At 35.3% G+C, this 16811-nt stretch overlaps 1 protein-coding gene across 1 annotated transcript in view; it reads left to right on the top strand.

The window, feature by feature from the left end:
• Positions 1 to 16811, top strand: part of NDUFS4 (NADH:ubiquinone oxidoreductase subunit S4) — a 119031-nt gene that overhangs the window by 78397 nt on the left and 23823 nt on the right. Inside the window, exon 3 of the mRNA XM_036760614.1 lies at positions 2543 to 2715. Within this exon, the coding sequence (XP_036616509.1) occupies positions 2543 to 2715 (173 nt within the window). The remainder of the gene's footprint in view (positions 1 to 2542; positions 2716 to 16811) is intronic.

Below are 16811 nucleotides of genomic sequence, written 5' to 3' on the forward strand. Positions count from 1 at the left end.
AGCTCATTGAGAACTTGGACTCAAAGCAAAGCATTGAGGACAGAGTACAGAGTTCAACTTAGTGCAGCATAGTTCTTTTCAAGTATTATATTGTTTTAATGGCATCTTGGAGCGGGAGCTTTAGCCCATTGAAATGTCGCTTAAAGGACAGGTTCTTCTGTCACTAGCTGAAGCTGTGTGGATGAAATGATCACAATAGAGTGTTGTAATGCATTTTAAAAGTGTGAGAAATCAGTTTGTCTAGACTAAGAGTGCGCCTACAGGGAATAGGAATTTTAGAGCTTCTGTGCCCTTTAGGTGTCAAGTATGTGATAGATGCCAAGCTTTTTTATTCTCTATCTTTGGCAACAGCTCAGCTATGCTACAGTACCTTACATGTCTACTGCAAGCAAAAACAGTGATTCTATGTTAGGACAACTTGGGCTTCAAAATCCAGAAACTCATTGTCCTGAGAATTGTCTGTTCAAGTGCCAACTTTAAATTGGGGAAGATATCAATAAATAATTGCTGTATTCCCAGAAGGCATGGAAACTTTAGTAGTTAAAAGTCAAAAATATAAAGAGATTACAACATCATGTGGCTATTTACTATCTAATTGAAACAATAAGTAAATTTATTAATTTCAGGAGGTTTTCATCATAATTCATGTTAAACTAATTCAGCACAAATCAAGGGGAAAAGACGACTTAATGTTAAATAGACTTATTTTATAAATTTCAGTACCTAGAATACAGAGAAGTTCTCTTTCTAAAACTAGATTCAACATCTAACCTTGTGATATCTGGAATTCATTTTCTTGGAAGTTAGTCCTCATATTTTAAAAATCCTGGTTTACTTGTTATTCTCGTACTTCATTCGTGTATTGATAGGAGTAATAGTTTTACATTTTAGAATTCTGGATCTTACCCTTAGTTTTTCTGTAATTGCAATATGGGACAATTAAACATCTTCACTTTTATTTAAGATACCATGCAACTATTGTTTGCTTTTCTTTTTTATAATGTAGGCACATACTTGGACTGCATATTTGTGTACATATATGTGTATCATTTTGATAGTTTCTGTAAACAGACAAGCTGTGACAAAGAAACCACACCTCAATATTGGTACAGGTGGAAAAGTATTATGTTAAGCATAACATGTATTGCCAACTAAAATAAAAAACTTTAAAGTGTATTGCTTTTTAATCTTGTGGGTGTATTAGACTAGTATAGTCAGAAGTACCTGTCAATCTTTTCCCCATGTATGTTGTAGCTTTGAATAATAGTATTATTTCTTTTATTTTTAGCATTGCTAAACATATATTGACAACTACTTTTATTTAAAACCAAAAAAACTTTTGTTAGTTTTTACTCATTGGGCTCAAACATTTATTGAGATGGTTTTTTTATGAAAAAGTAATATATGTTACAAGAGTTGAAGAATTATTGTTTTGTACATAGGCTTATTATTTGCAAATGAAAGCATAGGCTTTAATTTTATAATTATACTATAGGTATTTCATGTTTACCCCACCCCCACCCTGGTCATTTTATAGTTGTTCAAAGCTTTTTTATTAAGTGAAATGTGAATTAAGGCATACTTCATTTCTGGGAATGATTTAGAAGCAGTGCTAATTATTTTTCACAGACTAAAATCTTTGACCATTACTAAGTAGGAACAGAAATGCAGAGATGTTTTATTAAATATGTTTATCTAGTTTTTGTGTCATGTCAGTATTGCTTAGACTTGTTAAATAAATTTAATGTAGATTGCCACGTCTCTGGATATTCACCACATTAACATTTTGTAATTGACCAGAAATGTAAGGGGGTTGGGGAGGGAGGAATGGTCCAAAAGGTTCAACCTTAATATTTAGCACACAGAACTGGGAAAATTATAAAATTTCACCACCTTAGCTTTGGAGGACAGATTTGGTTTGAATCATCCCTGTCTTAGAAGATGTCACCATAGGCAGATAAAAATACCATATTGAGTTTTAATTAGTTTTATTTTTTTTAATGGTTTCAGTCCTTCCCATAAAGGAAATGACTTGTTCTCCCTAGTCAGACACTTATTATAGGGTTTGTTGTGATTGTGTTTTTCCTACTTAAAGTTTAGTTAATGTTTTTATTATCTCCAAGCTGAAGATCCCTTGTTTTCATTTTCTCCTGATACCCGTTTGTAAAGAGAGAGCCTTCTTCCAGCAAGATATTTTAAAAATTAATATTCCTGCTTTGTTAAGTTGGTAGGGTACTGTGTATTTATCACTTTAGCAACTATTATAAAAGCTTCAGCAGGCTTTTTTTTTTTTGGCCAGTAAAACTGACAGTGTAGGGAGAACTAAAGGAAATGTCTTAGAACATCAGGAAGTCCCTACCATTTTCATAGAGATTTGTTGGATGTCTTATCTATCACAGAAATTAAAAACCAGAAAGATGTAAAAAACCAGTCTATAAATAAAGAAATGTGAATTGATTAGTGTAAAGAAAGGGAACTATAAAAGCACATTTGTGGGTATGCACTCTATCTGAAACATGTTTAATTGCTTATTTCTTTTTAGGATATCACTACATTGACTGGTGTTCCAGAGGAACATATCAAAACTAGAAAAGTTCAGATTTTTGTTCCTACTCGTAATAACATGCAGTCTGGAGTAAACAACACAAAGAAATGGAAGATGGAGTTTGATACTAGAGAGCGATGGGAAAACCCTTTGATGGGTTGGGCATCAACGTGAGTGCTGTTTTGTTGGCTTAATTTGAACTTCACTTTTACTTCTGTGCAGTTTTTTATTTGTTTTACTTTGAACACTTTAAATTTTCGGGCTGTTTCATGTGTAATGACGGTATGTTTTGACAGTACTTATGAAGGCAGGTTAGTATAGGCACTTTGCCTGAAGAAACATAGAATGTGGAAATTACATTGATGCCTTTCATCCTATTATGTTAATCTGGACCAGCACAGCCCTGTGTATACAGTGAGTGCTGAATAATGGTTGCCCAAATGGTATTGTACTTAAGTTAGCTATTCCAAGTTACACTTAGGTAGTTAAAGAAAAAGTGTTACTAATTTTGTGCCTTCCAGCTCTAGATTTATAATCTTAGCACATTACTCTTTTCTTCTTAGTATTAAGTCACAATGAAAATTTTTTTATACAGCTTAGAGGAAAGTAGTCAGGTGGGTTTAGAAATTAGTGCTCTAGCTTACTTGAGAGAGTTTGGCAGTCATTAGGTTCTATATAAATATAGTAGTCATAAAATGTCCCGAAAGTAAATGACTTTACTCTCAGTAATACAGAATCAAGTTCAGTAAGTGTTAATACTAATAATGTTTCAGTGTACAACATCCAGATGAGCCCTAATATTAATGTTGTGGTTGGGAATTCTTAAAACATTTTATGCAACTCAGTTCTAGCAAAATTTTGTTACCAGTACAAATTAACTTTCTAGTTTCATTAAGATATGTTACTTATCTTTTCCTGTAGATGTAGTTGGATGAATAGCTGTTTAAAATGGCTGCCATTATTAAATTTGAATATAGCTTTCTATAATTTGCCAGATTATATTTTGTCATTGCATACAAGGTTCTTTGACACATCCTTCAGAATAAGTCTACTATATAACATATATATTTTTGAATCATGTACTGGAAAGATCTGAATTTTTAAGAAAAAGCTTAGTATTGTGATTTCATTAGATATGAAATTTTAACATGAGCATCTGTACACTAGCATTACTATAGCTATCCATTCCTATCTTCAGTGTTAAAACCCTTTTAGGGACTTTGGGCTTGTAAACCTTAATTTGTTTCAACATTCATCAAATATTTATCAAGGATCCACCATGTGCAGTATATTTTGATAGACAGTACAATGTACTTGAGACTAACATTTCATGCAAGAGTATGGTTTGAATTTAGATAGACTATTTTGGATTTACTATTCTTAAACAGAAGCTTATATGATTATATTATTTAAAGCATGACTAAGTCTAGAAATTCCTGTTTGGGTTTTGAAGTAGTTTCATGAGCTTCTAAATATGTTCTGCCTTTAAAAAACCAAAAAAAAAAACCCCAAAACCTAAAAACATGGAAATTTCTACCTAATCATACCTTTTTTTTATACCATGATTACTTTTAGTGAATAAATAATACATACCCTATGCTTTAAACTTGACTCTAAATTCTCAAGAAGCTTTTAAATTAACCATATAAACTTTATAGACCAAAGTGAAATATTTAGAAGAATAAGGGATATCTCACTATAATGCAGTAGTTACAAAAATGGTGCTTTATGCAATAAATCTTAAGTTTGATAGAGGTTTCATTACTCCCATTTGTCCTGGTAGTTAAAGAAAAAAAATTAACCAACAGGTTTAATTATATACTTCTACTCATTTTTTTTTTAATCTCAGAAACAGAGCTTGTTACAGCATTAAAGAATTCTTGCAAATATTTGGGCAAAGCGGCTTCTTCATTTACCATACTTGCTACCAACCATAATGTTTAATAATATGACAAAATAGCATTTAAGACTTTAGGTATTGTAAATAAAACATGGAACTCCGTATTAAGATTTGCAAAGTAGTTTTTAAAGCATTTATATTTGTATATTTATTTCCATGCCTTTTTCACATAAACTTTTGAAGATCTGGATTTTTCAGCACCTGACTTTTCATGAAATTTTGAATAGTGGCATTATTGGGCTAAAACTCTACTATATACAAAAAGGAATCAGGGAATGCTAATCTGTTAATGCTGGATGTTTAGTGTCAGTCAAAGGAATTGTTTTGGGGTGTGGGGAAACAGGAATGTTGTTGTCCATGCTGCACTTGGCACTCTACCCATTCCCACACCCACAGAGTTTCCAAATGTTGGTGATGTGCAACTCTTAACTACATGGACAGAGACATAGACAGATACACAAATATACTTTTATTTGTGTGGGTCTACACGTACATATATGCATACGTACATATACATGCGCACATATTTCTGTTGCATTGCATAAAATCTTTCAAGTGTTTAAACACTATCTCTCCCTCCCTGTCCCTGTACCTATCCCTCTGTATGTCTCTCCCTTTCTTTCCCCATCTAAGGAGAAATAGAATCAAGTGAAGAGTATAAGTAATGGCTTAACACAGACACTTTAGTGAGAAGAGCAACCCCCATGATGCTGACGGTGGCCTGGTCTTGTCTACTATGTTCTGAACTTGGACACCTCACTCAGCCTGTCTGGGCCTTTACTTCTTCATCTTTAAAATGACAGAATTATACTACCTAAATATAGAATGATTCAAGTAAAATCTCCTAGTTAAGTAGCAAATCTGGTAGTAGAAATTTGTCATAGTAGTCAGTGATTGGTTCCTCAGTAAAAACCTACCTAGGAGGAGGGCTGAGTTTTAGATTTCACAAACTGATGTGACTAACAATCATGTCAAATATACCAGAACTTAGATATCAGAGTTAGTGTTCTTTGTCAGAGCAGTCATTAGGAAGCTCTCTGTATGCTTATCCCAACTATATAGCCATTGCTCAAAACATTTTTGTAAGACCTCCTTGGTTATTGATTTGAGAGTAAGTGCCATATTCTATTGAATAGTCTTAATTGTGGCAAATCTCTGCCCTTTTGATTAAAAAACAGTTTAAAGTTATTCAAAGTCAAATCCCATAAATGAATGAAAGAACATTTATTAAATGATTCCTGTTTACAAAGCACTCTTAAGTACTGGGCATATAAGTAGAAAATCTGAGACAGTTTGTTCTAAAGGAACTCACAGTCTAATGGAGGAGATTTAATAATAGTTTTCACCTTGGAGTGCCATGGCAAAGAAGATAGTAATGCACCTTCTTTAATGTCATTTCCACTGACCCTAACCTATTTAACAGTATTCCAAGGACTTTAATGGTGAGAATTTTCTTTTCTGTGTATGAGGCTGCAATACTCACAGAAGCAGTTGCCAGATTCTGTCTTCCCAGGGGTTGTTTCTTTGTATAATGGCTCTTTGGGGTTGAGCTAGAAGGAAGGACTGGTGGTCTGGGGTAGGGGTGTTGACATGCCTGAGACTCTAAGGTTTGCTTACCTTGACATGTAGCAATTAAGTTTTCAGTTGGTATAGTTGATATGAAGGAAGAAGGGCCCCTTCTTCGTGGGAATTGCTCACACCAATGATGGATAGATGATCAAGGCAGGAAATACCATTGCGGGGAGTGGATTTTTTGTGGTTCCTAAACTGGCTCTGGAAGTACTTCCAAAGAAGTTTTGAGCAATATATACATACATAGTCAGTGTAATGTCCTGGGCAAAGCATTGGTAAGGAATCAGATCAAGATTTGGATTCCAGTTCTGCTTATTACTACTACTATTGACCACTGTTTATATGGGACTTTAAAATATGGCAAGTATTTACATATATTACCCTAAAACAGCCATGTGAATTGGATATTTTAAGCAATATTCTTTTTTACATATGTGGAAGCAGTCTCAGAGGAGTTAAAGGCTTACCCGTGCTCACACATCTAGTATTTTAGAGGCTGGGATGTGAACCCAGCTCTTCCTGACTCCAGATCTTGTACTTTTAACTACTATGCCTCACTGTCTCAGCTAACTGTGGAAACTTGGGTAACTCTCAGTTTTTTTGAGCTTTATTTTCACATCTGTAAAATCAGGATAATACCTGCCGTGTTTATTTCATAGGGGTTCTTGTGAGGCTCATGTGCAGTATATATGCTACCATACAAACAAGATGTAGTAAGTATCACTTAGGAGCTTTGTTTATGCGATGAAATGAGTCATATACCAATGCCTGTAACTAGGGTTTAAATGCTTTATGTTCAGGTTGTAAAAACAAGTGCTCCAGCCCTGTCATTAAACACAGCTTTCTTATACTTCTTTTTTGGATATATAGACAAATCATTAATTTCCATCAGTTCTCTCTACATTGAGATTTAATTTTTTACTTGCATTTGGAAGTTTTTCTTAGTATCTGTCATTTATTTTTAAATTTTATTTACAAAATATATCCTTCTCTCTCCAGTATTCCTTTGTAATGAAAATATTAACAGGAAAAAAAAAGTTTGGTAAAATTCAACTCATTTGAACCGTGTCTGCCAGAATATGCAATATTTCAGTTATATAACCCTTCTAACCTCCCGTTTCAACAAATTTTGCCCCCATCTTTTCCCTTGGGACCAAGCTTATTTTAGAGATTAGAAGCTTGAAGTAAAATAATTTTCTCTTCATGTGGTAATAAAACATCTGTAGATATCAGAATCAAACACTACCCTTAATTCAATCACATTCTAATTATTCTAAACCTCCGAAGTTATTTTTTAAGGTAAAGGAAAAAAAATAAACTAATAACCTAACCTAAATTTGGAGTCTCCTGAGATTTTTTGTGTTTATGAAATCCATGAGTCATAGTAGATAGAAAGCTGTCTTTGAATCAAGAAAATCTGGGTTCAGGTCCTGCTTCTTACATATTGGTAGCCATGTGACCCTGGACAAATCACTTAAATCTCTAAGATCAGTTGTAGACCTGTGTTTATGGAAGGAGTTTTCTTTTTTTATTCATTTTATTCTATTTTAAATTATTTCTTTTTTTTTCTTTTTTAATTTAATCATTTATTTATTTAGTATTTTTTGTTTTCAGCATTAATTTTCACAAGTTTGAATTACAAATTTTCTCCCCATTTCTACCCTCCTGCCCACTCCAAGATGCCCCATTCCCCAGTCAGCCCTCCCTTCTGTCACCCCACTCCCCCCCCAACCCCTTTTCCCTTACTTTCTTGTAGGGCAAGATAGATTTCTATGCCCCATTGCCTGTATATCTTATTTCCTAGTTGCATGCAAAAACTTCTTTTTTTTTTTTTGAACATCTGCTTTTAAAACTTTGACTTGCAAATTCTCTCCCCTCTTCCCTCCCCACCCACCCTCCCTAAGAAGGCAAGCAATTCAACATAGGCCACATGTGTTTCATTATGCAAAACCCTTCCACAATACTCATGTTGTGAAAGACTAACTATATTTTGTTCCTTCCTATCCTATCCCCCAGTTTTCTCCCTTGACTCTGTCCCTTTTCAAAAGAATTTGCTTTTGATTACCTCCTCCCCCTATTTGCCCTCTCTTCTATCGTCCCCCCTTTTTTATCTCCTTCCTCCTTCTTTCCTGTGGGGTAAGATACCCAATTGAGTGTGTATGTTATTCCCTTCTTAAGTCAGATCTGATGAGAGCAAGATTCACTCATTCCCCCTCACCTGCCCCCTCTTCCCTTCCAACAAACTGCTTTTTCTTGCCACTTTTATGCCACTTTTATCTCTCCCTTTCTCCCTCTCTCAATATGTTCCTGCCTCATCCCTTAATTTGATTTTATTTTTTTAGGTATCATCCCTTCATATTCAACTCACCTTGTGCCCTGTGTCTATATATGTGTGTGTGTGTGTGTGTGTCTGTCTGTCTGTCTGTGTGTATGTATGTATGTATGTATATTCCCTTCAGCTACCCTAATACTGAGGTCTCATGAATTATACACATCATCTTTCCATGTAGGAATGTAAACAAAACAGTTCCCTTATGATTTCTTTTTCTTGTTCTTTTTCTTGATTACCTTTTCATGCTTCTCTTCATTCTTGTGTTTGAAAGTCAGATTTTCTATTCAGCTCTGGTCTTTTCACTGAGAAAGCTCTATTTTATTGAAAGTCCATATTTTGCCTTGGAGCATGATATTCAGTTTTGCTGGGTAGGTGATTCTTGGTTTTAATCCTAGCTCCATCAACCTCCGGAATATCATATTCTAAGCCCTTCGGTTCCTTAGTGTGGAAGCTGTTAGATCCTGTGTTATCCTGATTGTGTTTCCACAATACTCAAATTATTTCTTTCTGGCTGCTTGCAGTATTTTCTCCTTGACCTGGGAGCTCTGGAATTTGGCAACAATATTCTTAGGAATTTTCTTTTTGGGACCTTTTTCAGGAGATGATCGGTGGATTCTTTCAATTTCTATTTTACCCTCTGGCTCTAGAATATCAGGGCAGTTCTCCTTGATATTTTCTTGAAAGATGAGATCTAGGCTCTTTTTTGGATCATGGCTTTCAGGTAGTCCACTCATTTTTAAATTATCTCTCCTGGATCTATTTTCCAGGTCAGTGGTTTTTCCAAGGAGATATTTCACATTGTCTTCCATTTTTTCATTCCTTTGGTTCTATTTTATAATATCTTGATTTCTCATAAAGTCACTAGCTTCCACTTGCTCCAATCTAATTTTTAAGGTAGTATTTTCTTCAGTGGTCTTTTGGACCTCCTTTTCCATTTGGGTAATTCTGCTTTTCAAGGCATTCTTCTCCTCATTGTCTTTTTGGAGCTCTTTTACCATTTGAGTTATCTATTTTTTAAGGTGTTATTTTCTTCAGTATTTTTTTGGGTCTCCTTTAGCAAGCCATTGACTTGTTTTTGATGGTTTTCTTGCATCCTTCTCATTTCTCATCCCAGTTTTTCCTCTACTTCTCTAACTTGTTATTCCAAATCCTTTCTGAGCTCTTCCATGGCCTGAGACCAGTTCATGTTTTTCTTGGAGGCTTTTGATGCAGGCTCTTTGACTTTGTTGACTTCTTTTGGCTGTATGTTTTGGTGTTCTTTGTCACCAAAGAAAGATTCCAAAGTCTGAGTCTGAATCTGAATCCATTTTCACTGCCTGGCCATATTCCCAGCCAACTACTTGACCCTTGAGTTTTTTGTTGGGGTATGACTGCTTGTAGAGTAGAGAGTACTTTGTTCCAAGCTTGAGGGGATTCGCTGTTGTTTTCAGAGCTATTTCTACACAGCAAGCTCTGCCACACCAGCGCTCCTCCTCCCCCAGGAACCACCAACCCAGACGGCGCCTCAGATCTAAGCAGGTTCTGCACTCCTGCTGGGATCAGCCACTTAATTCCTCCCACTACGTGGGCCTGGGGCTGGGAAGCAACAGCAGCTGTAGTTCTGTCCTGAGAGCTGCACCACCTCTGCTGTCCCCAAGGCAGTGGCCGAACTGGAACTCCTTTCACTCAGTCCCTGCAGCTTTTCCCACTAACCTTCTCTGTTGTCTTTGGCGTTTGTGGGTTGAGAAGTCCGGTAACTGCCACACCTCACTGATTCAGGGCTCTAGGGTCTGTTCTGCCTGGCTGCCACTCTGTTAGTCCAGGCATGGCTCACGCTGGGTTCTGCTTCACTCCCAGCTCTATGTGATAGACCTTACCCAGTGACCATCCAGGCTGTCCTGGGCTGGAGCCATGCTGCCCTCTGCTATTACGTGGGTTCTGCAGTTTTAGAATTTGGTCAGAGCCATTTTTATAGGTGTTTGGAGGGTCCTGGGGGAGAGCCCCAGGCAAGTCCCTGCTTCCCAGTTGCCATCTTGGCTCTGCCCCGGAAGGAGTTTTCTTACCAGGAGTTTCTAGACCAGTGAAATCTGATTTCTCTTCCCTGTTTCTCTTTCCCGTGCCCCACTCTCTCAAGCACATATAAGTATTGTTTTTTTTTTAACAACTTTTGATCATGTCTATACTAAGTTGGTTATTGCATTTTTGCATCATTGCCTTATTTAAGATATTAGTTCTGATGGAAGCTTAGGTATTTAAAATGCTAGTGTCCTTTTCTCTCTCAGCATATAGTGAATGTCAGACCATTGGACCTCTTTGGCAAAAATTGATATCATTTTCATGTTAATTTTTAGCATCTCTTGCCTTGTTATAGCTTGTATATTTAGTTTTCTTAATTGTTTTTCCTTTAGTTAGCAGTAATTTATTTAGCACCTACTGTGTGCTAACCACTGGGGATACAGAGAAAGACAAAAAACAGTTCCTGCTCTTAAGGAATTCACAGTCTAATGGGGGAGATAACACACAAACAAACAGAATATATACAGGTGAAATAGCGGATAGTCTTCGAGGGAAGGCAGTAGTATTAAGAGGAATTGGGAAATATTTCTTGCAAAAGGTGGAATTTTAGCTGGCACCTAAAGGAATCCAAGAGACAGAGATGAAAAGGTAGAGAATTCAAGGCATAGGAGAAATGGCAGGAGTTGAGGGATAGAGTGTCTTGTGGGAAGAGCTTGAAGGAGGCCAATGTTACTGGGTCATAGAGTACGTGGAGGAAAATAAGGTGTAAGAACACTAGAATGGTAGGAGGGGGCCAGGTTAATGAAGGGCTTTGAAAACCAAATGGAGGATTTTATATTTAGAGAATAACTCATCTCTCATTCAGTTTCTGGCAACTAACTTGCCCTCTGTGTCATCCTTGGAAATAGAAGGTCATCTAATTTAAGCAGAGGTACACACTAATTTAGCTATTGCTAATTCTTACAGCACCTAACTTTCCACATAGTGTGATTTATCCTAACTCCTTATTGGATCAGCAAAGCAAATGCTGCCTGTAGGCCTGAAAATAGCTCTCCTATGTATAATGTAGCAAGTGTCCCCAACTAGCAGTTTTTACCTACCCCATCCTCCTACACACACACACACACACACACACACACACACACACACACACACACACACACACATGTTGGCCAGAAGATTGGGCTTACCTTATTGTAACCTGTTTACCCTGACATTTCATTGGCCAAGTTTGTTATACAGTACACATGGGGGTGCCTCCTATGTATCAGACACTATGCCAACAGCTTTACAAATATTATCGCATTTTATCCTCACAGTAACCTTATGAGGGTTTATCCAGATTGTAGTAAGCAATCAGGCAAATGGGGTACATGTCATTTTTCAGAGAGGTAGAGATAGACTGAACTTGAATGCAGTTGAGTATTTTATGGAATTTTTCAACCATCATTAATTCAAGTTTGATCAGATGTAACTGAGAGGTGATAATTTCCCAGAAAATGTTAAGATCATACGTGTGTGTGTGTGTGTGTGTGTGTGTGTGTATTTTTTGGAGTTAAAGAGAATCTTAATTCTTAAGGTTAAGATTTGGGAAGTTTGTAGCATATGGTAAATCCCCAAATCCATTTTCAAAAAGACAGCTAGGCTGCAAGACCTTTTTATGATTTAATGACAGCTCACAGCCAGCATTTATTGAATGTCTTTGTATAGAAAGGACTGTATACTAGACTAATTTAGAGGAAAGTTTGGAAGTTTACCATCTTCTCTAGTTATCTACTGTTAAATGCCTACTGAGGCATTTAAATTCCCTGGAGAATTCCAGTAATAGAACAGGTGGAAAAGACTGTGGCACCAGTTGGGCTTATTGGCAGGGATGAACTAGAATATTTTCCTCATTCCTCCCAGCCTAGATTTGATCGTACTTTGTGCCACCAATCAGTTACTAGCAGCAAGATTTGCTAATTGAGAATTTTATAGAGATTAAAGCATCAAAATTAGAAGGAAGGTATTATGCAAAACTAATGTCATTTTGAAAACTTAATAAGTTAATTTATCAACTTAAAGATCATACCATTGTAGTTTTCATGAATTAATATCTTAAAATTGTTTTAAAGTTGTAAGCTTGTTGAGGACAAGCACTATTTGTGTTTTTATATCCTCTACACGTTACATGGTTCTTGGTACATAGTTGACCCACAGTTTGTGGAACTGAATTGAATTAAATGTTTATGTACTTATTTACCAGATTGCCCTCCTATGCTTTCTATATGTGTATACATATACACAAACTTGAAAAGAACATCGATGTTTATAAAGCTATTGAAACATTGAAATAATATGTTTTCAAAATCTGTGTTCAAAAAAAGGTTATTTTTAGCTTTAGGATACCATAGTCATAAATTAGATCTATATTTTTATTTAGATTCTTGAGAAATTAATTTAATTTAATTCTAGTCTTCTTTCTTTTAACATCTGTGTACATTCTGAATGCATCTGCAGATTTGAAACTATTCCCAGAAAGTTACTAAACTATATATGCCGTTTGACCTAACTAAAACACTATGAAGTCTATACCACATAGAAATCGAAGAAAGAGGAAAGGAACTTATATGTGATAACATTTTAGCAGCTATTTTCCGCTAAAAATTGAAAACTAAAACTGTTTCTATTGGGAAATGGCTAAGAACATATACCACAATATGAATGTGATGGAATATTATTGTGCTATAAGAAATTATGAAATGAATAGATTCAGAGGAAAAAGAGAAGACCTCTATGAACCTTGGCAGAAAGAAGTAAACAGAACTAGGAGAATATTTTATACAATGATAATATTGTAGAAAAAAAACATCAAAAAACTTTAGAACTCTGGTCAATGCAGTAATAAGTCCAAAAGAATGAAAATGAAACACTTGACTCACATCCTGCCAGAGTAGATGAACTTCAAAGGCATAATAATATGTAACATTTTTGGACATGGCTAATGTATTGGAAATTCAGAGGATACCCATCAATTGGGGAATGGTTGAACAAGCTGTGGTATATGAATGTAATGGAATGCTACTGTGCAATAAGAAATGATGAACAGATTTCAGAAAAATCCTGGAAAGACTTGTATGAACTGATGCAAAGTTAAACGGGAAGAACCAAGAAGACACTGTACACAGTATGAGCAACACTATGAATGACTCAGCTCTTCTCAGTAACACAATGATCCAAGACAAGTACAAAGGACTCACAAAGGAAAATGCTATCCATATCCAGATAAAGAACTGATAAACTCTGAGTGCAGATGAAAGCATATTTTTTAAACTTTATTCTTTCTCATGTTTTTAAAAATCAGTTTCTTTTTTTCACAACCATGATTAATATGGAAATATTTTTTACATGTTAGCACATGCATAAACTATACCGAAAAGCCTACCATTTTCAGAAGAGGGGAGAGGAGGAGGGAGAAAAATTTGGAACTCAAAATCTTCTAATAATGAATGCTAAAAATTTTCTTGACATATAACTAGGGAAAAAAATTAAAATACCATTTTTAAAAAAGTATAAATGTCAAAGTGATATATCCAATTTGAACTGAAAGACAATGGCTCCATTGCAAGATGTTTGTAAGATATTTAAGTTATAAGACATCAATGTTGATGCCTTTGAAAAGCAAAGAAAGTCAACTGGAGTAATTTCTACTTTTCAAAGGTTGGTTTAATTTAACTCAAGTCCTGAATGGCTCTAACTTGTGCGATGGTTCTTTAGTCCTTCCAGAAAGGTCATTAACCAGCAAATGCATTCTTTTTTTTTTAACCGTATATTTTTCATTTTTTGTTAAAGGTTTATTTTTCAATCAACAAACATTTAAAAAAATTAATGTGTACATACTACTACCTCCTACACTGTCACTGAACAAATTAAAAAGTAAAACCCTGACACAGCTTCATAGACCAGCAAAACCATTCCTTTTGACACCACAAATAGGCCTGCTATAAATATTTTTGTACATATAGGTCCTTTTCCTTTTTTTTATGATCTCTGAGATACAGACCTAGTAGTAGTATTGCTGGATCAAAGGATATGCAGAGTTTGGTTGCCCTTTGGACATAGTTCCAAATTGATTGGATCAGTTTACAACTCCACCAGCAGTGCATCAGTGTTCCAACTTTCCCACATCCTCTTCAACATTTATCATATTCCTTTTCTATCATACTAGCCAGTCTGTTGGGTGTGAGGTGGTATCTCCAAGTTGGTTTAATTTTCATTTCTCTAATTAGAAGTGATTTAGAGCACTTTTTCATATGCCTATAGATAGCTTTGATTTCTTCATCTGAAAACTGCCTGTTCATATCCTTTGACCATTTATCAATTGGGGAATGGTTTGTATTCTTATAAATTTGATTCAGTTCTCTATATATTTTAGAAATGAGGTCTTTATCAGAGATACTTGCTGTAAAGAGTGTTTCTCAGATTTTTGCTTTCCTTGTAATCTTGGTTGCATTGGTTTTGTTTGTACAATAGTTTTTTAATTTAATCAAAATTATCCATTTTACATTTTGTAATGCTCTCTATCTCTTGTTTGGTCATGAATATTCCCCTCCCCCTATTTCTTGCTCTTCTAATTTGCTTATGTTGTCGTCTTTTATGTCCACACACCCATTTTGACTTTATCTTGGTATATAGTGTGAGATGTTGGCTCCTACTTTGTGTCCTTTGACATTTGTACTTCTAGACAGTTTGTGTTGACACTGTTTTGTTGTTGTTGTTGTTTTTTAATAACCTTAAATAATATCTCTGCCTAAGTATGGGGAATCATGAAGCCTGGTAGGTTCTGGCTGAAGGCTGTATCGTTTGTGGAATCCAAACATCTAAGTGATTAGTAACATAGTAAATCATGTCTATGTTTTCACTTCTGATTTACCTTTTTATACTTTTTAGTTGCTTGCTCCTGTTGGGAATTTAAAATAGTAAAAGGGTACCATTTTTGAAAAGAAAACCATACTTAGTCTTGGGCACAAAAAAGAAATCATTACTAGTAGATGTTATTTTGTAAGGCTCAAATATCGAATTGTTGTAACCTCAGCAAGCATTCATTAAGCGCTTACTACTTTCTTCCTTTCTTTTGCCCACCCCTGGGAAGACAACTGACCATTGCATCTAAATAATCAGACCTTTTCGTTAAGAATAGAAGATCTGTAGAAATACAATCTGTTGATTTGCTGATGAGCATGGGCCAGTTGATAAATGAGAGGCAGTATGTTGTATTAGAGCATAGGGCTGGGAATCAAAAGACTTGAGCTAATTACATATGACCCTTGGTCAAGTCACTTAGTGAACTAGTGTGTGAAAATAATTTAAAAAGTAGATGTTACTGTATCATGGAAAAAAAGCATTGCCTTGGGAGACATGGATTTGACATGGAATTGAATCACCACTTCTGCCACAAACTAGCTTTGTGTTCTTATTCAGGTAATATCTGAGCCTCAGTTTCCTTATCTATAAAGAGAGGTGGGACTAAATGATCTCTAAGGTACCTTACAGCTCTAAAATTCTATTACTCTTTTTTGCATATTAAAAATATTATAGTAATATTTTATTAACTTTCCTGGTCTTTATCTGAAAAATGGAGGTAATACTTCCCTACTCACCCCTCAAAGAATTAGAATTTAGATCTCCTAATTCCTAGCCAAGTGTTTTTTCATTGCTGTTCATTCATCAACTGAATAAACTCCAGTAATCATAAGCAATTTGATAGATTGTATGCACATTGACACTTGTTCTTATTTGGTTTGTGGTATAGTGTGGTAATTATACCACAAAGAGTACTATGGAAATCAGTAGTTCCAGATTCTGGTCTTGGGTCCTATATTGGGACTTTCTTGATCTCCCTAGATTCTACCTTATACTCATTTCATATATACTTTATATAATTTTATCTATATATGTTTTCTTTCCCAGTAGAATGTCAGTTCCTGGAGGGCAGGTTCCCTCCCTCCCTTCTTTTATCTCTAGTGCTTAACATAGTGCCTGGCACATAATAAGAACTTTATATATGTTTGGTTAATTATTTTATGATCTTCTTTGCCATTCTGAGCCTCAGTTTCCTCACTTATAAAAATGAATTACTTAGACTAGTTCTTTTAGACTCGCTTCTGTCTCTAAAAGATGTTTCTTAATAGCCAGTTTCTTAGGAGTTCAGAGAATGTTCATGTTTTGTATATTCTTCCTTTGTCTGACTTAAAATACAAAGATCATATAATCTAGTCATCAGGTCACCAAGCATTTATTAGATGGTTAGTATGTGCCAACACTGTGCTAGAGATTCACAAACAGTCCCTGTTCTAAAGTAGTCACCTGCAACCTACTAGTTATATACAAGATATTTACAGGGTAAATTAAAGGTAATTTCATAGGGAGGTACTAGGACTAAGAGACTGAGAAAGACTTGCAGAAATGTAGGATTTGATTCAAGATTT

Source organism: Trichosurus vulpecula, chromosome 1 (genome assembly GCF_011100635.1).
Source record: "Trichosurus vulpecula isolate mTriVul1 chromosome 1, mTriVul1.pri, whole genome shotgun sequence".
Classification (NCBI taxonomy): Eukaryota; Metazoa; Chordata; class Mammalia; order Diprotodontia; family Phalangeridae; genus Trichosurus; species Trichosurus vulpecula.